The sequence below is a fragment of the Candoia aspera genome, chromosome 1, assembly GCF_035149785.1.
Source record: "Candoia aspera isolate rCanAsp1 chromosome 1, rCanAsp1.hap2, whole genome shotgun sequence".
NCBI lineage: Eukaryota > Metazoa > Chordata > Lepidosauria > Squamata > Boidae > Candoia > Candoia aspera.
Window position 1 is genome coordinate 295,618,001 of NC_086153.1, and position 26,892 is coordinate 295,644,892.

At 38.9% G+C, this 26,892-nt stretch overlaps 1 protein-coding gene across 1 annotated transcript; it reads left to right on the forward strand.

Annotated features, from left to right (window-relative positions):
- Window positions 1–797: 797 nt before the first annotated feature.
- On the forward strand, window positions 798–26,365 carry DLST (dihydrolipoamide S-succinyltransferase). Its single transcript, XM_063290113.1, has 15 exons — window positions 798–950; window positions 5,552–5,585; window positions 7,175–7,223; window positions 9,156–9,211; window positions 9,951–10,025; window positions 10,333–10,388; window positions 11,817–11,928; window positions 13,044–13,208; window positions 13,434–13,519; window positions 14,130–14,227; window positions 17,501–17,631; window positions 19,648–19,721; window positions 21,049–21,132; window positions 24,254–24,421; window positions 25,143–26,365. The coding sequence occupies exons 1-15, from the start codon at window positions 876–878 to the stop codon at window positions 25,275–25,277; spliced, it is 1,398 nt and encodes a 465-aa protein (XP_063146183.1). The 5' UTR covers window positions 798–875; the 3' UTR covers window positions 25,278–26,365.
- Window positions 26,366–26,892: the final 527 nt, after the last annotated feature.

The window sequence follows — 26,892 nt, forward strand, 5'->3', positions numbered from 1 at the left end:
CTTGCTTGTACCTTCCTCTGCAGGTGTCATGTCCTGTCTGCCAGGCTATTTCTGGACACGGCTTTAATGCTTTTTCAGAAATCAGGAGAAACAGGCGACAACACAGCCTCTTCGGAGCAGCCATCTAGGCACACCGATCCCCCTCCGGCCACACCTTAAGAACAGCTGGCTGTTTTTATCCACTGGCAGGTGATGCTCAGTGGGACAGGAAGGGAAATAGTAATTAAAATGGTAATGACCGCCCCATTCATCAGCCTCATGACTTGGACACAGTAGCGATCGGTACTGAGAGCAGCGCAACGTATGCTGCACGCTGTTTTGCTGGCTCAAGGGCTGGAGGTTTGCGTGGTGAAACCGCAACGCACATTTCGTCATTTTCCCTCCCCTGCACCCCGACAGACACCTATGTATACGCACACTCAGTAAGATCTGAGGTTTGGATAAACAGCACGAAGGTTTAATGTGTGGCACCTTTTCGGTTATGGTAAATATAAGGAGTGCCCCGCTGCGCAATCTCATCTGGTTTAAAGCAGGGGCTTCCTTCGTTGTTTCTCACAGGCGACTTTCCCTTCCATTTGAGTGGAGGGGAAAAAATGACTTTCTCTTTCCATGCAGAAGTTACACATCACTAATGACTGACTCTAGGCATAAAGACGCCTATCTGCGGAACCACTCCTTTCTGCTAGCCAGTCCTACGGTGATTCAGCCTATCCACGCGTCCTCTGTGGTCCGGTTCGCTGCAATTGGTACGTCCCGCTTTATGCGCCCCCTCTTGCTGGCCACTGTTGGTCGGTTCCAACTCGTATCCGGCCTTCGCCGGGCCTGGTTCCGGCGTGTGGCCTGGAGTTCATCTTTTTGCCGTTGTTGCCGCCGCGATGCTCTTAGTTTCTCTGGCCCGGGCTCGTTGCTTCACCCGGGTGCTCGGCCGTTCGCTCTGTGCAGTTCAGCAGGTACCTCCTGGGCACGGCCGGCAGGGAGGTCGCTGCTTAGGAGCCGGGGGCTGAGGTGGGGGGAGGCTGGCCCCAAGGGCAATGGGGGGCGGGGGGCACCGGAGGTGGGGACCGCTGGCTGGTGGAAAGGCCGATGTCCTTTTTCTCTCCAGCCTGTGCTTGACTAGAGTGTGTGAGGGACAGCGGCTTATCTTCTCAGGCGCCTCACAGAGGATCCACGCCCAGGCTGGTGCAAGGGCACAGCGTCTTCCCGGTGTGAGACAAACCACGTTGGCCAAGCGAAGTCCTGTTTGAAAGGGTTGGACGAGGGTTGGAAATCTTAGGGCTTCGCAAGACCGAGTCTTGCAGGGAACTTGCTGGGCATGAAGGTGGCTCTGAAGGTTGAAATACGGTGAGATCCCTCTTAGTCCAGAATGCAAGAGGAGCAGGGTTTAATAAAGAATTTTAGTCTTTTGACCCCCAGTTGCCCTTGTAGCACGGATGTCTGCAATGAAGCTTTAATTCCCATATTTAAAGCAAATTTAAACATTATTTTCAAATACGCATAATGGGATTCTCCTTAGCTATGGTTATCAACGTTCTGTCCTGCAAATTATTATGCTATCACATCAAGTTTGTACTATGTAAAGAAGATGCCTTTCAGACATATTTCCAGAGGGATTCATAAAGCTCTATAAGGCCAACACACTGCCCTTTAGCAGGATCCCCAGAAAGTGCAATTACTGTCTGGTATCCAGTATATTTTCTTCATTTATTCTCGTACAGTAGATACATATTTTGTACAATAGCGTATTTTGAGAAGTGATAAAGAAAATACTGGGATGTAGACCACTTTTTCACTAGGAACTTAGTGTATTACGGTATACAGTACCATCACTCAGCCCTTGTTGAGGCAATGTAAAGCCTTTTCTCAGTACCATTATGTCAGCACAGTGCAGATAAAATGATACTAGATGCTATACATCACTAGTGAGAATATGAATACTTAGTAATAAGCATGATGAATGATTCGTGTGTTAGAGCTAGTTTTTAAAAAGTAAATGGGAATACTTGGACACAAGTGAGTGAGGATTGGTCAGGTTCTCCCAGGCTCTGTGGCAGAGTGAAAGGTGAGCCTATTGGATAGGTTTCTTTTTTTATTATACATTGGTTTTGGGGCCATTTATGATTCCTTCTTTGTGTTTTATAATTTTTTATTCTTAATTGTAAGCTGTCCAGAGACATTAGGAGTTGGGCAGTCTATATATTGTATAAATAAATGAATAGGTGATTTTTCTATATATTTTAAAAGGAAGGTGTCTGCAAGGCAAAATGTAATGTTCTAGAGGGAAAACTAAGGTATGAACAACTATGAATTGTTACTGTGAAATGAAAAACAGGAAGGAACACACATTCAAATTTGTGGACTTGAATTATTAAATATAATGAGAAACAAATATTTTGGCATCGATGAAAGATGGAAAGCATATAGGATGCAGTGATGAAATGTACATAGTTCCTCCAAAAACAACTTTGTGCATTATTTATCTTTTGAAACTTGGGTAGAGGGTTGGCTATAGTATCAGTTAGCTTTCTGCAAGTAGAAGAAAAAACTGGAAAGTATAACTGAGAATGGAATATATTAGCCCTTATGAACTGTTGGGTAAATGAAGAGGAATGTGGCTATAATATGTTGAGAGCTTGGATGGAGTTGTAATCTATACTTAGGATGATATGGATCTATCATCATGGAGAAAGTCTGTGTGGTCACTAAGAGTAGACAATGACTTGATAGCACATAATTAATCAATGGATCTGTTTTCTCAAACTTCATGACTACTTCATGAATGTGTTCCTAGCATCTTCTGCAAGTGAGGAAGACATGGTATGATAAGATGGCTTTAGCAGACAAGGGAATGTTGTGGATTAAGAGGTCTGGCCAACACCCAGGAAGATAGAACAAAATTGCAAACTAATCTGGACGGGTTGGAAGACTGGGCTGAAAGGAACAGTGTCCTTCCAACAGAAGAAATGTAGGGTATTATATTTAGGGGAAAAATATAGAGCACATGTATAAGATAAGGGATTTATGGTTTGGAAGCAATACATCAGAGCAGGACATGAGTGTGGTCACCAACAACAAGCTGAACATAAACCTGAAGTGTGAAATAGCTAATAGATGGGCTATTGCAGTTCTGGACTGCATCAGAAAAAGTATTGTAATCAAAGATGTGAAATTCTGATTCCCTTCTGTTCTCCATTAGTGAGACCGTACTTGGAGTACTGTGTATGATTCTGGTCACCACATTTCTAAAAGGACATTGACAGGTTAGAACAGATTCAAAGAGAACAACAAAGATGATACGGGAACTTGAGGACATGTCATATGAGGACAGGCTGAATAAACATGGGATGTTCAATCTGGAGAAAAGATTAAGGGGAGACATGACATTAGTGTTGAGGTACATAAAACAGTTGCCAAAGGGAAGAAAGCCAGGGACTTTATTTTTTTTTATATGAGGAAAAATTTCCTGATGGTAAGATCTGTACTATAGTAAAACAGTCTGTCTTTGGAGGTTGTGGGTCCTCTATCACTGGATGTTTTTAAAAAGAAGCTGGACAGCCACCTCTTGAGGAAGCTTTAATTGGTTTTCTTACACATTGTAGAGTGTTGAACTAGATGGGATTTCTAATCCCTTCCAACTCACAGTTCTATGGTTCTATAATCTCTGATTGGTTTTTATGAAACAACGAGAGAAATTCCAGTGGATTGCATTTTTATTTGTTAGAAAATTATTTGTTGTAAAACTACTGAGAAATCATATATGTTAAGCTGAAGGTCTTGTGGGTATACTGAGGAGGAAAGAATAATATTCTTACCACACTAATCAATTTAGTTATAGTTTGCTCTGATTCTTTTATTAAATATTCCACATTTCATTTTTAAAAATATGTTTTGGATGGACCATTTTTTAAACTAGAAATCTATGAAAGCAAAAATGATGAGATTATGTGAACAATGGATGCTAAAATCATTAGTTGCAAACAAATGTCTAAACTTCGTAAGTTTATGTGACTGATTGTAATGGACGTTTTCCCTGGTTCATCATGCTAACTTTGTAATCTGCAACAGTTTTCCATAATCAGCTGCATACATGCAAGAAGTGCATCTTCAGCTTCCATAATTCTCAGCCAGCAACACCTGGGAGAATTATAGGATCTGTACTTGAACACATTTGAGGGGCAACAGGTTTAGGGAGCTGGAGCTAAGTCTTGTCTTTGCAGCAATATTTGGTAGTCAGCTATGACTTTTAACATTTACAGAGAAAGACTGAGGCTTAGTGACTGATTTTGTGCAAGACCACCAGCAGCATTCTTAGATGATCTAAGATTTGTACCCGTCCTTTCCACTGTAGTACACTCATATTCTATTTTGTTTTAAACACATCTGTATACAGAAAAAGCATGCATAATTGAAAATTGATTGGATCAAAGAGCCAAATTTATATTCAGAAAGCCTTTTTTGCTTTGAATAAGAAAAATGGTATGCTTCATGGTAATTCTAAGAAGTTTTTGGCTGGATTCTTACAATAGGTAATCCTCTGTGTGTGTGGTGTGTGTGTCCCCTAGTATATTATATGAATTCATTCATTGTGCTTTATGTACCATGATAAAGGATTTAGATGTTCCTCAACTGTTTTGGGCTGATGATCCTGTTTTGGTGTTCTTGTCAAATCATGGGTGGGGCTGGGACTTATTAACCCCACAGAGATGAACCCAGTTAAGCACTGAGTTACTAGAATGCTATTTGACACTTCCAACTGTGAGGGAGGGGCAGGGCAGATGGGCACATTTCCAAACCAAGTACATTTTTATTTTCAAAGAAAGCTTATAATTGCTATTTGGAGTCCCAAAATATTTTTAGAGAGGAAGATATTGTTGGCAGCTGAGACTTTTCATTTCAGCATACAAACTTACTATTTTTACTTCTTAAAAAATTATAAATAAGTAAGGAAGGGAATATATTTGAGGGCACATTGGAGCCTGAAGCAGTATCTTGGCACCATATCTGACAATTCAGGTTTAACATATGGGAATGCAGATGGTTGTGGTCTGTTCAGTAACCTATGGCCAAGCAAAACATGGTTTAATGAGTTATGTGAATCAAAGAATCATAATCTTATATCTTAAAATAATTTATGTCAACAATTGTCTGAATCCAAGAATTTCAATTCTGCAATATAGAGCAGTCTTACATAGATGCTTAGCAATCATATTGACAATGTAGCATCTGATTTCCATACTAAACCATAAATTGTTTTGACCATGGTTTGTTGACTAAGTCACAAATGGGAGTGACACACCACGGAGTCATAAAGTATAAACATTAGGTCATAAAGTATAGTTTGCAAATTACAATGCCTGGTTCACACAACATTCTAAACTATAGATAAATAAACTATATTTTCTTTTGCATGTTGTGTGAACCAGGCCAATGTTGCAGTTACTCATTCTATGTTGCATTGAATAAATCTTACTGAATTCTGTGAGAAGTTGGGCATGTCAGAGTATTCCTGACTACTCTTTACCTCAGTGATTTGTATTATTTTTCTCTTTGGCAGGGAAACTGTCCACAGGCAAAACTATGGCTCTCTGGTGAGTCTTATATTTAGGATTTATAGCTTGGATGTTTCATAATGCTGTAACAAGAAAAACTTAATCAACACTTTGCTAGGAAATAGAATAAGAAATAAAATCTATTTGAATATTTTTAAAGCCAGCTATTAAATGGTTAAAAATTAATATGAAAAAATCTGCATGTGTCCATAGAGAGGCCAGAGAGTGTAGAGTAAATAGCCAGTTCACTCAATGAGCAGATCCTTATCCAGATTAGAGTAATCCAAACCAGGAATAACATAAAAGTAACCTTTTTTATGCATCTCCTGGTAACTTCAGTATTCACGAAGTAAAGTATAAAGGACTTTTCTTCAGATCTATGGATGGGTAGGTGGCAAATATTAATTCTAATCTGTTCAGCATACATTATATATATCCATTATACATATCCACAATCTGATTCAGCTGTCATGTATTTCTGACTCATATGGTTTTGATTTTTAATGGATTGTGCTCAAGATGCCCCATCTAAAAAGCACCTTTTCCAATCATGTATTTATTAATAATTTTTACTATAATTTTAATTAAGCCAAATCAAATTTAGTTTTTATCCTGGTTCTACTCACAATTTTTTGGAATGCACCCCTAAATCCTGCAAAAGCACATGTGGGATAACACATTTTTGCATAACTTTTCTGAGTGTAAATATTCACAGGATCACTACTACATGAGCAACAAATTAGTGTGAATCAGTGCTTGCTTTGTAGATATTTAAAGTCTCCTGTTCTTTTTCCAGATAATTTAATAACTAATCATAACCAATATCTTCCAAATAACATTTCCAATAGACTTTTTCTTCTGGCCCACTTTTATTGTTGTAAACATTTTGGTTATTATTGAAGGAGGGAAGGATCATGTGACAGCCTGTTGCAGCAGTAGCAAAGTCTTGTGGCACTTAAGATTCAGTGAATTTACCGTGGTATAAACTACTATGCACAACAGTCCATCTTATCAGAGACACGACATGCTCTCCTGGATTAGATCTATATATGCAGTCATTGTTTGGCAGTGAGGAGGTTATGAACAGTGGGTTAGTAAGGAAATGCTGAAAGTACAAATACTGATATTAACAGTGGTCATTTACAAGCCAGTTGCTGAATGACAGTTGATTAATATTCTTGCATTAATGAGCTGACCCATCCAGTATGATTTCTTTTTAAAAGCCCAGAAACACCATTGTACCTTTAAAGCTGTATGAGATAGCCAAGGCTCTTAATGCTTTGAATAGAGTGATTCTGTAGAGTTTTTTTGAGATCCCTGTTGAGGTCTTTAAAAAATGTCCTATTGAGAACATTTTCAATAAAGAGTCAGTCTAGCATCAGTACATTCTTTATTTCCTAATAGAGATTAACTTTATCTATATCTTTGGTCAACTTTCTAATCTGGGGCTGGCTTTACAAAAATACATTAATTGTTGAGTATGAACAGTTATAGTCTTTTTCCAGTGACAGTCAATTGTTGTCCTTTCTGACTTTTATGCCATTTAAATCTCCTTGCCTTTGCTATATACTACTGTACTAAGTGGCTTGATAACCTGGTACTTAGTTAAAGTGCTTTCTGCTTTACAGGGGTTTCTCGATGTCAAGCTCTGGCTTATGCTAACAGCAGGAAGCATTTGTAAGTATCTAACTTACGAAGTTAGCAAGTGCCTTGGCATAGCATGTTCAATTTGAGGTATAACTGCTACTATACCAATTGTTAATCAGGTTATACTCACAGAGAGGCTTTGATATACTTTGTGGTTGAAAATACCCTGTGCCAGAGCAAATCAGACTTTGAACCAAGAATAACAGAATTTTAAGCTATTTACATATTTGAATTAGGTCAATATGTGTTTATTGTTACTTTATTCCATTTGATTAGTTCACATAATATAACATGATAGGTAGAATATTGAACCCCCTAGCCACCCTCCTGTTCCCAAATCTTTAAAAAAAAAGTATGGCTTTTGAGGCTTCTGAATGTGGAATTCCATACTCAGTGTGCAAGGTAAATACAAAATCACTAAACACTATTATTTACAGTCTAGTAAGCAATCTGATAAATAGTAGTATATCTGCATTTCAAGTAGTGAGTTTCATAATACTTGCTACAAAAGATCCAGGGATGACAAAACACCTGTCAGCACATTTTTTGATAGCCATCAAGTTCCCTACCCTATTTATTTTTTAAAAAATTGTAGCTTCTTTTAATTAAAAATGAAGGGGCAGCCAGCATACTGGAGAGCAAAGCACCACATAACTTGTGTTTGTAACAATGCTTTCTGAATCTTACATAGATCCCAGAGATATTCTTAGAAAATGGCAAGTATTATTTGTAATATGGGTGTTTCCTGACTTGAAAATCCATGGCAGGGATCTTCCATGTAGCTGGTGATCTGTATCCATAACTACCTTAGTATGGTAACCTGCAACAAGAATTTTCACTGTAGGATCTGTGATACTGATAAATAGTTTCATATACATAGATCAGTATCAAGATCTGTAATACTGATAAATAGTTTCATATTATTAAATAATTAGATATTTTGGAATAATGTTACAGTTATGTGTCATCCATAGAGTGTCTTTGACGGCTGAAGGAAGTACATATTTCATTATTTGTTTATTTAGCTTGTAAAACTATCAAACATAAAACCAGAGATTTTAAAACAAAATAAATCAATTTAAATTCTGTTTAAAGATGAATTTTTGAGGCTTTTTAAAAAGCCCTCATCCTAGGAAGAAGCACACTTAAACACTTTAGGATGGATATAGAAAAGGGTCAATCTAGAGTTGCTACAAGGGTGATCTTTGAATTCGTCAAGAGACCAAATTTGGCTGTTGAATTCTGTACCAACTGAAATTTCTGGATTAAACTCGAAGACAGGTGATCAGGCATTGAGGTACCACACTTGCACCACAGTTTTAAGGTCATTTTCTTCCTAGAAGGGATTAAGTTGGAGAGCCAACTGTAGTTAATCAAAGATGCCCTATCTGTTGCCTCATTTGGAAAATTTGGATCCAGAAGCACCCCTAAAGTGTGCATCTGCTCCTTTGGGAAAAGGGTGGATCTGTCACCTCTCTGGAGTCATAGTGAGCAGCTCCATCTTGTCTGGATTTAATTTCATACTATTTTCCTTCATTCAGCCAATTATCAAATGTGAACTGATGTTTAGGGGAGTCATACCATTATTAGAAGATGTTATAGAGAAAAGATCTGGATGTCTTCAGTTTGTTGATAGCACCCAGTTCCAGCTATAGTGATTAAGCTTTTCTATGATGTTATGCTAAACGATTGGGGTAATGATATATGTAAGAGGAATCACTAATGTAGCTATGGCAAATGCATTCTTGTATGTCCTCTGTATTACTGTAACTATCTAAAACATGTACTTCAATCACAAGCCATACCTTCCTGGACTGCATCAGGATCTATACATGCATGCATATGAATCAGTGAGCAAGTTAAAAATATTGGCGGGGCTACTGATTGGCAGTCTAGCCAGTCAAGGCAGCAAATACAAATCTCTATTACTTATACACTGATACTGTTTTTCTTGCTCTGCAGGCTAAATGGTTCTCGTGTCTTCGCTATCCGTTATTTCAGAACCACAGTAGTATGCAGTAAGTAAGCAAGATGCCCACAGCCAGTGGGACACTTGATGTACTTGCAGATTTTCTTCCTACTAAAAAATGTTACCTTGTTCTCTAACTTAATCTTAATTCTTAATCTTTAAGAATTAAGTTCTTAATCTTAATTAAGGCTTAATGTATGCTTCTTATGCTACAGGTAGCTGGACTCTGGCATAATGCATCATTTCTGCATTTTTCTTGTATCTTTGTTCAAGCATATTTTTAATAAAACATAATCGCATGAATGTTATCCAGAAAATATAAACAAAGTAGACAGCTGTCCTGAGAAACGTATAGTTATAGTCCTTTTAGTATTTTATTTAATAAATGCTAAATAAATGCTGATTAATTTCATTGGATGGCCAACCAGTTTGTTTTATGGGAGAGAAATAAATAATTATCCCAAAACAGGTGGGGTTAAACTGATATTCAAGAGAGAAGTGGCCTCAAACAGGTGTTATAGTATAGCCTTCCCCAACCTGGGTCCTCTCTAGTTATGAAAAATTCAACTCCCAGAATTATTAATAGCCATGCTGGTTGGGGAATCCTGGGAGTTGGTCTACACATCTGGTAAGAACTGATGATGATATGGAATTACTTAAATTACGGTACTCTTTCTCTTTATGACTAGCATTTTCTCTAAATTGCATTGATCCATAGCTCCCAAAATGTAAAGCAAATGAAATGGCAAAATATAAAGTATTTTATTACATGCATGTATCTTTTACAGGGGAGGAAGTTGTCACAGTGAACACACCAGCATTTGCAGAGTCTGTCACAGAGGGAGATGTCAGGTGGGAGAAAGGTAAGAGGTTTTTTTTCTCTTTAGTCAGTCTCGTCTTCTCCCCCACCCTGTCATAAGGTTTTCGTAGCCTTTTATGAAAACAGGTTAAACGTTCAAGTAGTAAAAAGAAGTTCTGAATACTCTTATTATGTAGGTAAAGATTGATCAAACCTGTTATTGGTTACCAGGTCAGTTGCTTACAAAATGAAGGTATGCCTTTTTAGTCTGTGTTGATGTTATTCCACCATGAGGAGATGCATGTAAAAATTAGGGGAGGAAATGGCATAACACAGCTCATTGTTTAACTCCTGTTCTTTTCATTTTTTAGCGGTTGGGGATACTGTAGCAGAAGATGAAGTGGTATGTGAGATTGAAACAGACAAGGTAAATACCTCATCATCTTGTTCATGATAATGATTATCATCAGAGACAGAGTGAACATTTGAGCCCAGGGAAGAAATATTTCAAATTTGTGAAATCTACTGGCCTTATTAGAGTTGTGAGAGCCACCAGCTGCAGATCTGTACTGTTTACTCAGATTAATTGATTCAGTTTTGATGCCATTCAACTCCATCTGATTCTAGGTGGCTCACAACAATGAGAGTAACATAAAAACAACAAAATGCAAAGAATTAACAGGAACAAGTACAAAAGTAGCTACAAAATAAATTACAAGATGGCAATTCAGGCAACAAAGCAAAACAAAGAATATTGCAAACAGGGGAGTCTCATTCACCCTACCCCAAGGCCTGAGTAAATAGTTTTTCAAGGTCTTCCAGAACATTATGAAGGTGGGAGCCATATGGATCTCGTAGGGACTTCATTCCAGAGGGGTGGCGCTGCTACAGAGAAGGCGTGTTTCCTGGGTCCCAAAAGATGACATTGTTTAATTAAGGAGACCCAGGGTGCACCCACTCAATCAGATCATACCAGATGGGCAGAAACCACAGAAGATAGTCCCTCAAATAGCTGGGCTTTATGCCATGTAGGGCTTTATAGGTAGTAACCAGCATCAGATACATCATGCTTTTTGAGCTAATCACCCCTTATTTATTTATTTATTTATTTATTTATTTATTTATTTATCACCTTCCTGTCAAAGAGTTAAAAATGGTATATATAATTCTTCCCCTGTTTTTAAAAGTTATAGTTGAGTCAAGGTTTGTTTCTTGGTCTCTGCAGTCCTAGTTTGGTGCTCTGTCCATTGGAGCATTCCAGTTTTACAACATAGTCCTTCCACACCCTTTTATTTGTCAAACTTTTTTCATTTCAGCAGTCTCACCTTTTTTTGAGGGTCTGGAGGTTATATTGCTACTGCTATTTTTAAACAACTGGAATTCAAAACCCTTTTGATGATAAATTGCAAATCACTCGAAGATCTATCAGTAGATGATGAACTACCTTCTGCTCACCCTTATATTTTACTACTTTTGAGTAGAAGCAGGTAAACTAAATTTAATGTAGCTTTTGAATATAAAGGCGCATTCTTAGCTTTCAGTTACACTTGCTGGGATATGGTATGTCCTTCACTGTTCTTGAATTTACTGGGATGAAAGTTGATTCTTAAACATACTGATTGCATTCAGGGATTTTATGAATATGTGAAGAATTATTTTAAATGAGAATTAGATTCAGCAATTTGATTTCCAGTATGTTCATCAGGTTGTGGTATCTGCATGGAACGGTGTTTGTTTTCATTATTTTTGCTGAGGTATTAATTCTATGAATGTAGCATTCTCTCTTCAGGGACCAGACCCATTTGTTCATTTATTTCCTTCTTACATTCAGTGGGTATTTATTTTTTGTGTATAGACATCTGTGCAGGTTCCAGCTCCAGCAGCTGGTGTAATTGAAGCTCTTCTGGTCCCTGATGGAGGGAAAGTGGAAGGAGGAACACCTTTATTTAAACTCAGGAAAACTGGAGGTAAATTTGGATCATACGATTAAGAATTTTTTACCTGGTGGTTTAGGTTAGTTGCTGTTCATCTTACATCATTATGTAATTGCAATAACAAACATTATACATGAAGATCTAATTGGAATGAATCACATAAATTAGATTGATTTTCATCATTATGGCACCAAATCTTCATATTATACATTTAAGTGTAGGGAACTGACTTTGAAGTTTGTTCAAAGGACAGAAAACAGATAAATTTTTCATGGGGTAAAATGTGGAATACTCAACTCCTAAGCAGTGGCAGCTTTTTTTCCCCAATGAAAACTGCCATAGACCTACGGAAGCCTGGGTTTTAAATGAAGGACTTACATTCTGATTGGTGAATCTGATCATAAGTACTTTCTGAAATGACCAAAAATGAAGGTTGCATGTTCTCTGCCATAAATTGAACATGGAAATAAAGCAAAGAAAATAGACATGAAATTATTTGTTGTGGTAAAACTACTATCTACTTGCATTGATGAACAATTTGGATCATAGTCTATAGGGTCAGATCTAATTTTGTTTTGTTAAATCTGGCTCTTCTCTCCAAAACAAAATGCATCTGTAGAGAGACTTAGGATGTTAAACTGATACGCACTTAGTTAAATAAAAAACTCAATAGAGTAAGCAATGTAATAAAATTGCTATTTAAAATAAGGGCCCAACACAGCAGAATGGTAAAGGACTTCCGGAGTAATGTAATCTGCATAGTACTCAGAAAACCTGGGATGGGGGGCGGGAGAAGCTTCATATTCTCAGAAAAGGTCCTCTTCCTTGATTCTGCCAGTCAGTTAACCCTGGGGACATGGCTTCAGATGGCAATTCCAAGGATCAAGACTCGGGTCATGCAGGTATAGATGATTTTAGGGCTTAAAGTCCTGGAAGCTAAGAAAAATATTGGTCATGGATTTTGCTGTTTAAGCATGTACCAGCTGTGCCATTTCGATAGTGGGTGTCATTAATGGAAAGATAGAGCACCTTCAGATTTTATTGATGTGGATTCTGGCCCAAGACTTTTTTTGCTAGAAATGTTTGCTTGGGAAAAATATGCTTCTGTTACTACCCATATGTATAATAATTTTTCATTTTTTACTCAGCTGCACCTGCCAAAGCCAAGCCAGCCACAGCCCCTACAGCAGAGCCTGGGGCTCCTGCAGCACCACCACCTGCAGCTCCTGTAGCACCTCCCTCTGAAGCCCCAATTCCCAGTACAATGCCTCCAGTGCCCCCAGTATCAGCACTCCCTGTTGATGCTAAGCCAGGTGAGATCACCGTATTCTCTGTTCTTTAATGTGCCTTCCCACCTGTATAATAGAGGGTCCTCAGAACTTAAGACTGTGAAAAGATCCATAGTTAGAGGCATTTTCTCCAAACTGAGCCTTTCCTTTACACCTCAAGAGAGCATTGGTGTCAACTCATTTTAATCGAGGATGTGATCCCTACTTGATAAATCCCCTGACACTTTTTTTTTTCCCATTGACTTTCAGTGTCTGCAATAAAGCCAACTGCAGTGCCAACAGCTTCTCCTGCTGTGGAACCTGGGACTGGCAAAGGTGCCAGATTGGAACAAAGGGTACTTGGAGGTTTCTCAGTCTAGTGGGATATGGTGTGAATATTCATTTCTGTAAGGAACGGTAGTATGATAACACTGAGGCAGAACAGAGGAGCAGTTCTTCTGCTTTAAGGAGATTAGAAAACATTTTCATAAGAGCTTCATGAAAGGCTGTAACTAAGTAAAGCTGAAGAGTTAAGGGCAGTGGCTGAACTCAGGAAAGTTCTTTGTTCATGAATTTTCTTACTCAACGATCTCTAAAACAGATGGTCAGTAGTGGAAGTTGCAAGCCACGTTAGCAAGTACTGCTTCTGTGAATGTTCGAACTTTGGCTTCTTAAAATATGTCCTGCTAGCTTTCTTGTGGTTCCAGAGATAAACCTCTATGTAGTACAACTTTTTTTAATAGTAATCTGAGTTCTAATGCCTTGTGATAACTATTTGTTTTTATTTTGTCTCAGTTGGGCAATATTTCAGGCTAAAAATGAGTACTGAATGACTTTTGGATTCACTGCTCAAAAATAACCCATTATTTGAGGACAAATTATTCTGATCAGGAAGAGAGAAAAGGCATGTTTTTAATTTGTTCCAGGTCTTCACTAATCTATCTATTATTTATTTCTGTTCTTCAGGTAAAGATGAACAGAATGCGTCAGCGCATTGCTCAACGCCTGAAAGAGGCTCAGACTACGTGCGCCATGCTGACCACTTTCAATGAAATTGACATGAGGTAAGGCTTTGCTCTCATTCAGCATAAGCACACCTGAATTTTGACTTGGATATTGAGATGCTTCAATCTGATTCTCCCCATATTTGGATGCTTCATTTTTAAATCTATATTAATGTCAAGGCTGATTACTTTGGCTAGCTTTGGGGGAAAAGCATAATATTGATAGAAACTAGAAGGAATGTGTTGTTAAATATGCATCCCTTGCTGGCAAAAATAACTAGTTTGTTATTTTCTCTAGTTAAACTTCAGGGTTCCTGTATTGATAACAGCTTTATACCAGACTTTTGGTAGCTGTCTCAACTGAAGAGTTTTTTGTCCCAAGCAGGAATCCCAAGCAGAAAAAAGTTCTTTTCAGCAGGCTTTATTAAGATGGAATGATACAAGAATTTCAGCAAGAGGATTATTTTCTATTTAGAACCAGAATATCTATTTGTACCTCTGGATGGAGACCTTCTGAATTTTCCACTGACAGCCATATAGTGGAGCAGGAGAGAAGGCAGGTTTCTTCTCTCAGTAGCAGTCTGCAGCTGTGAATAATTTACACAATTAATCTTTGCTTTAATTCTTATCATTCTCATACATTGTATATTCCTCTCTAGTTAGCTAACAATAGAGTTGAGGTGCTTGTACAAAGAATTCAGTTAGTTTAGCAGTAGAACAGTTCTGGAGCTCTTACTGAGGTTTAATGTTGGTATTTGAGGTGGGGGAGCCAACAGTGTTCAAGCCGAGTGCTTGGGTGGCCTGAGCACTAATGGATTTGAGGAGGGGGAAGCTTATGTTTCAGTGCATTAGGGAAATGATGCCCAAATCAAATTGGCCTATGAAATCTTATCCTCCTCCTTAAGACAAAACATGTAAATATTTTGTGCTTGGAATAATAAGATTGGCAAAATAGTCATGATTGGAAAGGAAGTAATGCAGCTTATCTCCTATTAGAGGCTAATGGAAGTGTCACTTTACTCTGGCCTTGAGCTCTTGTTGCAATCAGTAATCTGTTTTGGATTGATTACCCGCTGGCTGTATGCCATAGAGCTGACTTGCAAGGGCTGAGGCTGAGGCCTTTTGCCTCCCCACTGGGGGTCAGTGTCTGCTCTTGATGGCTTCCTCTTTTCAACACTTCATAGGTGCAGCTCTTGTATCTTGGGAGGCAGTAATGTCTTTGAACAGTAACCCTAGCTCTAAATGAGATTAGACAAAGAAAAACAAACAGACTAAATCCAAAGGGACATTTCTGTTTGCTAAAAACTGCCTCTGTAAAGCCATATTGTCTAGGAGATAGATGATGAAGGTTGCAACTTCAGTATCTGTCTAGAATTATATGACATAGTTATTCAGTTTAATTTGTATGACTGGCTTCTCTTCCAGTAAGTGAACAGGGGAAATTGCTGTTTTCTGTTCTGATTAAAGATGTTTTCAAAGTGACATTATGTTGGAGACTTTGAAGGGCCCTATTCCCATATTCAGGTTATTTGTTTGCTTTAAGTATGGCCAAAGAAATGGGCGTGATGTTTCCTTTTTAGATCCTTTTTTAATAAAAGTACACTTGAACTTGTCTACGGTAGGGAGACCAAGCCTACATAGAAGTATAAGATTCCTTCTCCTATTCCAGTATATCTTATGCTGAAGTTTCTTTGTACTATATCTGGATATCAATCTTTCCAGGCAAGTACTTGGCTTGGTATTGTATCTCCAGTCTTGGACATAAATCTCTTACCTCTCCTTTGCTACCAAAGAAACTTTTACTGGAAATTTCATGGATTGAACATGGGGTTACCGTCATGATAAATATGCTGTGCTAATAGTCTGTTGCTTCCTCACTTCTGTTCCACCATTGATCCAGATGTGTGTTGATAGCATACATATATTTGTACCTGTCATGCTGTTCTCTTTTGTGGAAAGCAGCATTATGCAAAGTGCAGAATGGGAGTAAGAAACAATAAGCCAAAAAAAATTAAAGGGATGAGGAAAAAAAAGATAGCCAAATCTTTACATGAACATCGTTCACCATATCTCACCATACCTTTACATCCTTGCAAACTCTCCTTGTTACCATCAGGGCCAAAAGGCACTTCCTACACTACCTTTTGTTCTTAGAACTTAATAACCTCTCTCTTGTTATTGAGGATCTCATCAATCACAGCTTTTTCAGTCTTCCCCTTCCTCTTGACCCATTCACTCTTTCATATATTTTTTTGTGATTTATTATCATAATTTGGATAATCATAAGAAATTAGAGTTCACTTTCCTTGTGTGGGAGCAGATTCTGAGTGATTTTTAAATATGGATTGTAGTAAGTTATGGTTGAAAGATTCAGTATAAAACAGTATAAACTATAAATATTACCAAATGTATTATATCAAGGAATAGAAAGAAAGCATTCAACTGTAAATATTCAACACTGATTAACTATACATAGTCTATTAATAATTTTCAACCATTTCTAACTAATTTATTAGTTACATCCTTATTTTGGCAACCACCACCAGAAATTTGGCTATCACGAGACAGCAAAAACTTAGCATGATCACAATCAGACCTGCTTAATATAGACCATAGCAGATCCTGGGAAGCTTCCACATTAAACTTACAAACCAGGAGAACATGCTGCACTGAATCTACTGCTTCGTTATTGTAAGAATGAAATCTTCATACAGTATGAATGCCTCAACACACGTGATTCTCAGACATTTAATCAAGCTTTAGTAAAAACAATCCACTATTTGCTATGGCTAAGGTTATTAAATAAAAACCCATCTGGAAGGCATAGTTATCACTGATGCCAAAGTTATTTAACAAACTTTTATCTATTACTTCCTGAACAGTGATTCGTTATTTATCAAAGCAGATTACAATGATTATTTATTATGTTGAAATGTTCATAATCTGCTTCAGTAAAAATGCCAAGGAAAAGATCCTGTTAATTATGGTAGTTCATTCTGGAAAAGAAAGCTGAATTATGGTGTCCTTGAACATTGATGTTAGTTTTGGTGTATTGTTGTAGTTTTAAGAATCCAGAAGATATTGAAAACCTTGATAACCATTAACGCATTTTTTTTTAATTTGGAAAATATGCCATTCCATCTCAGCTTTGAATATGCATTGTTGATAACTAGTGTCATTTAATTGTGTGAGGCGTTTGTATTTGCATTAAAAAAATACACACCAAGTTTGAAATGCAAGTTGATATATAAGTAGATATCAGGTGGAGTGTACTACAGATTTGAGCATCTTTTATAAAGTTTGTGGTAAATATTCTTATGATGGTATTTGCAGTAACATCCAGGAAATGAGAGCCCGGCACAGGGACAGCTTCCTGAAGAAGCACAGTATGAAGTTAGGTTTTATGTCTGCCTTTGTGAAAGCTGCAGCCTTTGCTCTGCAAGAGCAGCCCGTTGTGAATGCAGGTAAGATGCCTGGGCTTATGTTTCTGAGAGGAGACCAAGTATAGGTGGGAGCTGGGATTAGTACGCTTTGTAATGAAATCTTTTGCAACTAAGAAGGTCTGCTCTGTCACTGATCGTGTCACCTGCACTTGGGTAGGTAAAACCCCTGTGCTGAAACAAAGCCTTTCTCAGCAAAAGAATAGCCAAAGTGGAGATGAAGAAGACCCAGTCTGAGTCTTCTGATTTGTATCTGAGGACATTTCATCACTAATAATAGTGATGTCTTTATTAGGAAATGATTGTTTCCTGAAGCTGCCAGCGTATCCTCTGAGAGAAAGCTCAGAGACTTCATTACAGTCTGGGAAAATCCTAACTTATTTTGTCACTATGTTTTGCAGACGTCCTAACCTGGTTTCCTACCTTGCCTCTGTTCGTCTTTTCTGTCAGGTTTTATCCCCTGGGTTTCTAGTATCAGCTTTGGAAAACCAGTTGAAAGAGAGAAGGAATTTCTCTCACTTGTACTGTAATAATCGGAGATAATGAATCAACAAGGCTTTCTTCTGCAGCCCCACGGATTGAGGCCCTTTCAATAACTGGAATGGGAGACTACTGAAAGCCCCATCTCAAGGGCAAGATGTATGATCATAAGCATGTGTTTTTAAATTTTCTTCTGCTCTTTCTTCCAATCCCCAAACTGCTGCACAAGTGAAAAGAAACTCTACTTGTCTTCTAAGCTCTCTAGCAAGTACCGAAGGGACAGAGGTTTGTCTCACTTGGCTGATGATTTGAATAAGGTAAGAAATAATGGATGCCAACAGGCTCCACCCTGCTATTCCTTACTTTATTCAAACTTTGTTTAAATAAGACAAAAATTTACGCTCTACATTATCAGAGGGCTTGAAAGAAAAAAAAAAATTGTGAAGCAGTTTGAAAGAAGGAAGAAGCAGCAAGATGAATTGCAGCTGCAGTCTGTTCTCCAAACTAGAATAAATTTCTTTTATAAGTTGCCTCAAGTTCTCATTCTTGGTGACTACATGGGCTCACCCTTGTAGTTATTTTTGGTAAAGAATGGTTTAACCTGCCTTTTTCATGGATGTGTTTTCAACTTCCCAATCCAGTTTCACCTTACCTACACTCCTAACATTTCTTTTAGGAGTGTAGGTGGACTTTTATTCTGATCGTTGCTTTTTTCTGAATTCTGTAATGCAGATTGGAAATCTGCATTAAAAATAGGATATGTTTATAAAAAAATATACACCTAAGGTCTGCAACACTAGGGGCACTAGCATGTCCACAGCCATATCCCTTGCTATCTGTCAGGCTGCTTGACTTTTTTTTTTTTAAGTTACTTAAAAAAAACACAGAAAGGTGGTCTGTAGCACCATCTTTACAAAAATGCTTCTGGGCCTTCTTTAAGAGTCATTGTTAGATAAGAATAATGCCAGAGAGTGCAGTCCGCTGCTTTGAATACATATTGCCGATAAAAAAAAAAAAGACGAAGGTAACACTGAGTGGTAGAGATTATCTTAGAGTCTAGGAGAAAGGCAAGGAGATGTGGTTTTATATTTTTATTAAAATTATTAAAATCAGTACCTTACCAGTCAGTAAACAGGTATTTTGTGATTGGACCCAGCCAGTATGGAAACTATTGCATGAACTGATAAGCCCCACTTCAAAAGCCACTGTTCTGTAAGTGCACTACGACATACCCTCAATTCCAGATATATCCGTTGGCCCCAAAAGGTTATCTGGCATACACAGACAAGTCTGTGTTATGTTGCAGAAAGTATATATAGTGTGTCCCCATGGACTTTGATAATCAGTGGGGAAATGGAATGAAGTGAATTTCAGCTGAAAAAATTAGGAACTGAATGAAACTAAAATTCACAGATTTGTCTTCTTTCAACTAAACTGAAGGAACTAATTCCTAAGGGTACTAGATAGGCCTTGATTCTCGTTATTGTGTAGTTCTTCTAAACAGAGTCTTGATTTTTGGTGTTGCTTTGTGTAACACCTAACTTTTCTTTTTCAATTTAGTGATTGATGATACAACCAAAGAAATTGTATACAGAGAATATGTGGATATCAGTGTTGCAGTGGCAACTCCTAGGGTAGGTATTATGGAGACAATTTTCACCTGGCCAGTTGGCAGCTCAAATGTATGAAAAGGGGTTGGTGGGGATAGAAGTAAGCCAAGGCTGGGTATATGAAATGGAAGCTGAGCCTATTTACAGTGTCTAGCTCTACAGCTGGCAAAAGGGGAGGAGGGTTGCTCCTGTCCAAAACTGCGTAGTAGTTTTTGGACAAAACCCCATGGTAGTAGAAACTACATTCTACTTCATCTTAAATTTAATCCTAGGTAGTGGAATAAAAGCTCTGTCCATAGTTCGTTGGCAGGGAGTGTGGCATGTCCCCTTGCTAAGCTGGCAACGCTTAGGTCACAGTTGGACTGGACGACTGCAATTGTGGGATGCGGTGGTGCTGCGGGTTAAACCGCTGAGCTGCTGAGCTTGCCGATCGGAAGGCTGGCGGTTCAAATCCACGTGATGGGGTGAGCTCTTGTTGCTAGTCCCAGCTCCTGCCAACCTAGCAGTTCGAAAACATGCCAATGTGAGTAATAGGTACCGCTTTGGCGGGCAGGTAACAGCGTTCCGTTTAGTCATGCCGGCCACATGACCACGGAAGTGTCTACGGACAAACGCCGGCTCTTCGGCTTTGAAATGGAGATGAGCACCGCCCCCTAGAGTCGGACACAACTGGACTTAATGTCAAGGGAAACCTTTACCTTTACCTAGTGGAATAAAAGTCCTTGTCCTCTGCATTTGTTTCTTTTTTTCTTTCAGAGCAAGTAAGTTGAGTCCACTTTCATTTTTCTGCTTCTGAAGGTGAACTCGGAGCTCTGAAGACTTGTCTTTTTGAAGTCCCACAGCCTAGTGCTGTTAGATCACTGGGCTTCTAAATACCTGTTTCACCCAATGTGCGTCTATATACAACAGTTAGCCAGAATTCTGGTTCATTATAGTTTTGCACTCTATTTGACTGCTCTCTACTTAGCTCCTTCTGTCTGTCTTAACAAGCCCCAATATCCAATGTGCATTTCACAGTAAATCCAGGGGCAGAGTCATTCAAGTCCATAAGACTCACTTGCTGGTGGGAGCAATCTAGTAGTATGTGCCAGCATGCTGCTCATTCGTGGTATAAGCTAGAGTTCTGCCTTACCTTTACAGATAAATGTAGCCATTGTCTAACATGACAAATATTCAATGTTGAATTCAAAACATTAAACATATCCTACTAACAAAATGAATGAGCTCTTCTAGATTGAAATCTCTTTAGAAAAGCTATTTGACTCAATGAATGCTGCTCCTTAATTAGCTCTTTCTTTATTTGAAATCTTACTAATCTCGTGGGTTATTCAGTGGTTTTTATTTCCTATAGGGTCTAGTGGTCCCTGTCATCAGAAATGTAGAAATGATGAATTTTGCTGACATTGAGCGTGCAATCAATGAGCTGGGAGAGAAGGTAATTACTCTGAAGGGGTCTTCAAAAGAGACAGTAGAACCCACATTTTGTTTTAGGAATGAAAAAGTGGTATGTAGCATGCTGAAATTAAAGGTAACAGAACCAAATTCATACTCAGAAGTTGAAGAAAGCTGAACAGGGCATTTGGGTATTCTCCAATTTTAAAAGCCTTAAGAGTTCAGACATAAGACCTACCTCCATTGCTAATTGATCCAATAAGCCTCTGGGTAGTTCAGCATTTTGTTCTGAAGAGTAGCCAGAGAGATGCCTCCAGTTAAGTGGGGAACAAATTTTTTTCTCTTCCTACCCAGTGTAAACCTGATCCTGCCAGACCACTCTAAAGCTACACCCATACCAAGAATTCTGAGTTCAGGGTCACCAGTCATGAAGAATCTATTGAATCATTATGGAATCATATATATTGAAAGGGAGGCTCATGGGGAATAGCTCTGCTTTTTAAAAAGGCCTCTAAGCTAGTGCCCATCGCTACATCAATTGGGTTGGACATGCTTCCACCAAGTCTTCATGATGATTATGCTAACTGTCTACAGGTAGTCCTTGCTTAACAACTATGCTGTTTAGCAACCGTTCAAAGTTATAACGGTGCTGAAAAAGTAACTTTACAACCAGTCTTCATACTTACAACTGTCACAGCGTCCCTCAGTCATGTGATCGAGATTTAGGTGCTTCACAACTGGCAGGCATTTATGGCTGTTGCAGCGTCCTGCGGTCACATGATCGCCATTTGCACACTTTACAAGCAGAGTCAGTGGAGAAGCAGGCAGTAAAATCACAAGTTGCGGTCATGTGATGTTTTACTTAATGACCACGGGTGATTCACTTAACCACAGCAGAAATGAGGTCGTAAGTCTGTTGCAGTCATGTGATGATCTGCTTAATGACAGCGTCGCTTAGCAATGGAGTTGCCAGTCCCAATTGTGATCATTAAGCGAGGACTACCTGTAATGGTGTGAGAACAGACTTTCTTGCATTTTTGAACAGTATGAGGAAGGAGGTACAAATTCACCATACTTGGATTTGGACATGCGCTTTATGTGATAGATTAGGAACAGAGAAATTATTTTCTTCCAGGTAGTTCAACCATGTGTACCTATTCTCTTCTTTTACATAAAGGTTGTGTCAGTGTTTTGGCAGAACAGGATAACCCTTATCATTCTTAGAATTATGTGCGTGTATGCTCTGTACTAGGAGAAATCATGTCCTGCTACAGTCTCAAAAGAATCAACGTTCTGCTCAGTGCAGGATCCACCATAGCATCTCTGATGGATGACCATCAAGCCTTTGTTTGAAGACTTGGTGAAGGAAAACTCACTACTTCATGTGGCAGCCCATTCCACTGGCTAACAGTTTATACAGTTAGGAAGTTCTTCCTGAGATCTAGTTCTAACCCACTGGATCTGGTCTCGCCCTCTGAGGCAACAGTGAATAAGCCTGTTCCATTTTCAACTGGAATCTGACCTGGGTAGAATAGAGTGGAACAATTATTTCCTGTGATCTGGGCTCTGTGCTTTTGTTAATGCACCCCAAAATAGCATTTGGCTTTTTAGGTCATCCATTACACTGCTGTCTCATTTTTAACTTGTGGTCTACAAAAACACCCAAATCTTTTTCACATGTAAAACTGCTGAGCCTGGTCTCCCCTCCTATACTTGTGGTTTCATTTTTCCTACATAGATGCAGAACTTTATATTCTTTGTTAAATCCTATTAATTTCAGTCTATCTAGAGCTTTTGAATGACTCTTTCTCTCTCCTCTAACGTATTAGCCCTCCCTCCCAATTTTGTGTCATTTGTAAACTTGATAAGCACCCCCTCAACAAATTCATCAAGCTGTTGATAAAAAGGTTGAGCAGTACAAGGCCCCGAACTGAGCCCTATGGGACTCTTCTCATTACTTCTCCCAGGCCTTGGATTAGGGTGGTAGGGGTATTTGCTGGATCCACTTTCAGTTTTTGTTGTTTACTCTTTTATTCTCTTATAATTAGTTGTTGGTTTTATTGTATACGACCCGGAGTCAGATGGAGTCAGGTGGTGTCTCAATAGATCAGATCAGATCTTCCCTCAAAGTTGGAATGGAGCCATTAATGAGTTCTTTTAGGATGCAGTCATTCAGCCAAGTGTGAGCTCATCTAGCAGAATTATCATCTAGCCAACGCTTTACCACTTTATTAAGGAGCATTATCACAGTGATTTCATTGAGAGTTTTTCTGAGATCCAGCAGCATTCGCTTGAACTACTAAGCTAGTGACTCTGTTAGAGAAGAAGATATAGTCTGATAGAATTTGTTTGTGATAAACCTAGCCTGGCTCCTATTAATTGTGATACACCTGTCCAAGTGTTCACACATACAATGTTTAATAATCTGTTATAGGGCCTTGTCCAGTATAGACATAAAGTTGGGGACAACATTCGTGCTTTAGTCTTACAGAACTCCTTGCCAGTCTTCTGGAGTTCCCTAAGTTTACTAACAGCAATTCTGCTATCACCTCCATTAGTTCTTTTAGTACCCTAGGATGTAATTCATCCAGCCCGGGATATTTGAATTCATTTAAATTTTCTGCTTGTCTGTCCTTTGCTGTAGTTCCTCATTCCCAATAGCATAATGATGACCAGTTAGATCTCCATTTCCATTCTGAGGGAAGACAGAGGTAAATAGGAGTTAAGAAGTTGTGCCCTCTCTTCATCACCCACTACCAGTTCACTGTGTTCTTACATCAGACCTACACTGTCTTTGGCGTTTTCTTTGTTTCTAACATACCCAAAGAACTTGTTTTTGTTATTGTTTCTGAGCTCATTGTTTTCACAATTCTCTGCCATTTTGTTGAATTTTGACTGTTCTGACATATAGTTTCTTCAGCCTTGAAGGCAATTTTTAAAAATATCCTGAAATTGTGAGCTTTAAGGGACCACCCAATTAATGCTGTATTTTACTAGTCATTGGGGTGTGACAGTAACATACTGTCTTTGCTCTGATAAGGGCTCTTATTTGTAATGTCCATGTTTGTCATGTTGAGAGCTAAGACCCAGAGACTGTTCTTTCTGATTTTCCTTTACATATTCCAGCGTAAGCCATTTGTAGTCATTGTTTTATCTCATTTTAGGCTCGCAAGAATGAGCTTGCTATTGAGGATATGGATGGTGGTACATTCACCATCAGCAACGGTGGAGTATTTGGATCCCTTTTTGGAACGCCCATCATCAACCCTCCTCAATCTGCTATCTTGGGCATGCATGGCATCTTTGATAGGCCGGTTGCTATTGGAGGCAAGGTATGTTCTGTGGAGAAGATACGTAAAGTTTAAGGGATCTTTTAACATTACCCTAGTCACTGAAAACCACTTTTCCATGATTAGCTGTTACGTAGTAGCAGGGAGGGTTTTTACATGCCTAACTAAATGAATCAAGTTCCTCAATTCATGCTGCTCATATTAATGTCTATGAGGTTCTTTAGTTGAGAGGAAGAAATTTGTTTGGCTTTAATCGAGTAGAATAGAAAAAACACCATTAACTGGAAACTTTGACTGCTGTGAATTGTTTCAGAGAAGAAAACAGTATATGGGGAACTCTTTTGAGTTGTAAGTTATTTTAAAAGGATTTGGGGTCTATCAAAAGCTCAAATTCTTTGCCAAGAGGTCAGAAATATTCATTCATTCAGTTTATATAGCTGTCCACTTACCAGGCAATTCTGGTAAGGATTAAAAACCAGGGATTATTTACTTACCAGGGGTTAAAAACATAGAAACAAAGGAAAATGATAAAATTATACAAAACTCATATAGTTACAACTGAGTCAATGCCTGGGGGAAGAACCAGGTTGTTGGGGGCCTTCTTAAAGGGGTATCCAAATTTTGGGGGAGGGGCTGATTCATAAGGCACTTGAGGTTCTTGGGTAGAGTGAAGAAAGCAAGTGGAGCAAGTGAAACAAGCTGAGGCAGAGAGTAACTGCCAAAGATGATGTTCAATTTAACAGTGAGGCTTCTCTTAATTTAGGTTGAGGTGCGACCAATGATGTTTGTGGCGCTGACTTACGATCATCGGTTGATTGATGGGAGGGAGGCAGTGACTTTCCTGCGCAAGATCAAGGCTGTGGTGGAAGATCCTCGGGTTCTGCTGCTTGACCTATAAAGGGTCACAGCACATCCCATCTTACCACATCCAGTAGAGCAAGAATACAGCACCAGCAGATAAAACAGAGGACTTTGAGGAATCCGCAGGGCTTCATTCCAGTCTCCTCCTCCCTAGTTGCAAGAGGTCCTTTTTAAAGGAAGCTTGAGAGATGTGTTGTCTCTTCCGAAGGTGTTCATTTTATTCCCAGAATTAATGAATGGATGTCATGGTCTGTTCACATATAACCTATCCTCCCTTCCCCAGTCCAAACAGGTCTAACCTTGCCTCTCTCCTGAGGTACTGCAAGGGGAGAAACTACTTGCTTCTTAGCTGGAGTTTCCCTCCCAACCTGGTCTTGCACAGAATTTCAGCTTTAATTCATTTGCTGCGGCAGGATGCCAGAAGAGAGAAATTGCTGCTGGGTCTCTGTTTAACCTGATGACTGATACTTTTTGCAAACTTAGTGGGGGAAGGGGAGTTGTCGTCTACCATGATCAGTGCCTGATCTTACCACCTCCATAATAGAAAGCAGACATTTACTCTATCGCCCACCTTTGTGGTTTTTGACTTTTACAGGCACTTCTGATGTTACTCCCCACCTCCACCAAACAACCATTTTTATAGCCTGTATTACCATCAGGCAATTTAAGGATGGCTTTCAGGGACTTTTCTCTGCCCCAGTTCTTCAAGAACAGGAAGATCACAGTAACTCAGATTGGGAAAAGATAAGAGCTGGTTTTTAAACTTGAATAAGGCAGAATTGGTATCCCTTCTTACTATAGGGACCAGTTCAAGCTGAGTAATCTCCACAACTGTCCTAAATTCCATCCAATTCTCAGTGATTGACATCATCGGTTTCCTGTCTACAGTGGTTTGGCTTGATTGTGTGGTATTGAGAGTTGGGACTAGAGTGTCTCTGGCATATATCTTGGCATAAGACTGCTGGTTCATGGGGACATAACCTTAGTACAATAGTGTGCACATGTATTGTTGAGTAAGAGGGTTGCTAGTGCCTGCAGGGTTTATTACTCTTGTCCACTGCACAGAACTTGTAATTAAAATATTTAACAACAGATTTTAAAACAAAATAAAACAAAGAAATTATACATGGGTGTTGTTGATTATCACTGGGATGATTAGAAAATCTTTCCCAGCCTTTCACAGAAGGAAAATGAAAAGTTCTACAGGCAGCTGTTGAGGACTGTTGCTGCACTCACTCTAAAATCTAATCAGATGAATTAGAAATTTTTAGCTGCTGAGATTTAGCAAAAGTTAATCTCAGGCTGAGTATAGTTCAGCTGAGACCAGACTTGGCTTTTCTCCATGGCATTTAAATATGGCCTGATTAGTGTGTTCTGTTTAACATTAACAAAAAAGCTGTACAGTGATGTGTTTTCATTTATTTATTTCTATCCCGCCTTTATTCGTTTTTTTTATAAATAACTCAAGGCGGCAAACATACCTAATACTCCTTCCTCCTCCTATTTTCCCCACAACAACAACCCTGTGAGGTGGGTTGGGCTGAGAGGGAGTGACTGGTCCAAGGTCACCCAGCTGGCTTTCATGCCCAAGGTGGGACTGGAACTCATAGACTCCTAGTTTCTTGCCCATTGCCTTAACCACTAGACCAAAC

Coding starts and splice junctions, on each gene's coding strand:
- DLST (XM_063290113.1), top strand. CDS start 876: ATGCTCTTAGTTTCTCTGGCCCGGGCTCGTTGCTTCACCCGGGTGCTC. Junction 19,722..21,048: donor TTGCAGTGGCAACTCCTAGG/GTAGGTATTATG, acceptor TATTTCCTATAG/GGTCTAGTGGTCCCTGTCAT. Junction 21,133..24,253: donor TCAATGAGCTGGGAGAGAAG/GTAATTACTCTG, acceptor ATCTCATTTTAG/GCTCGCAAGAATGAGCTTGC.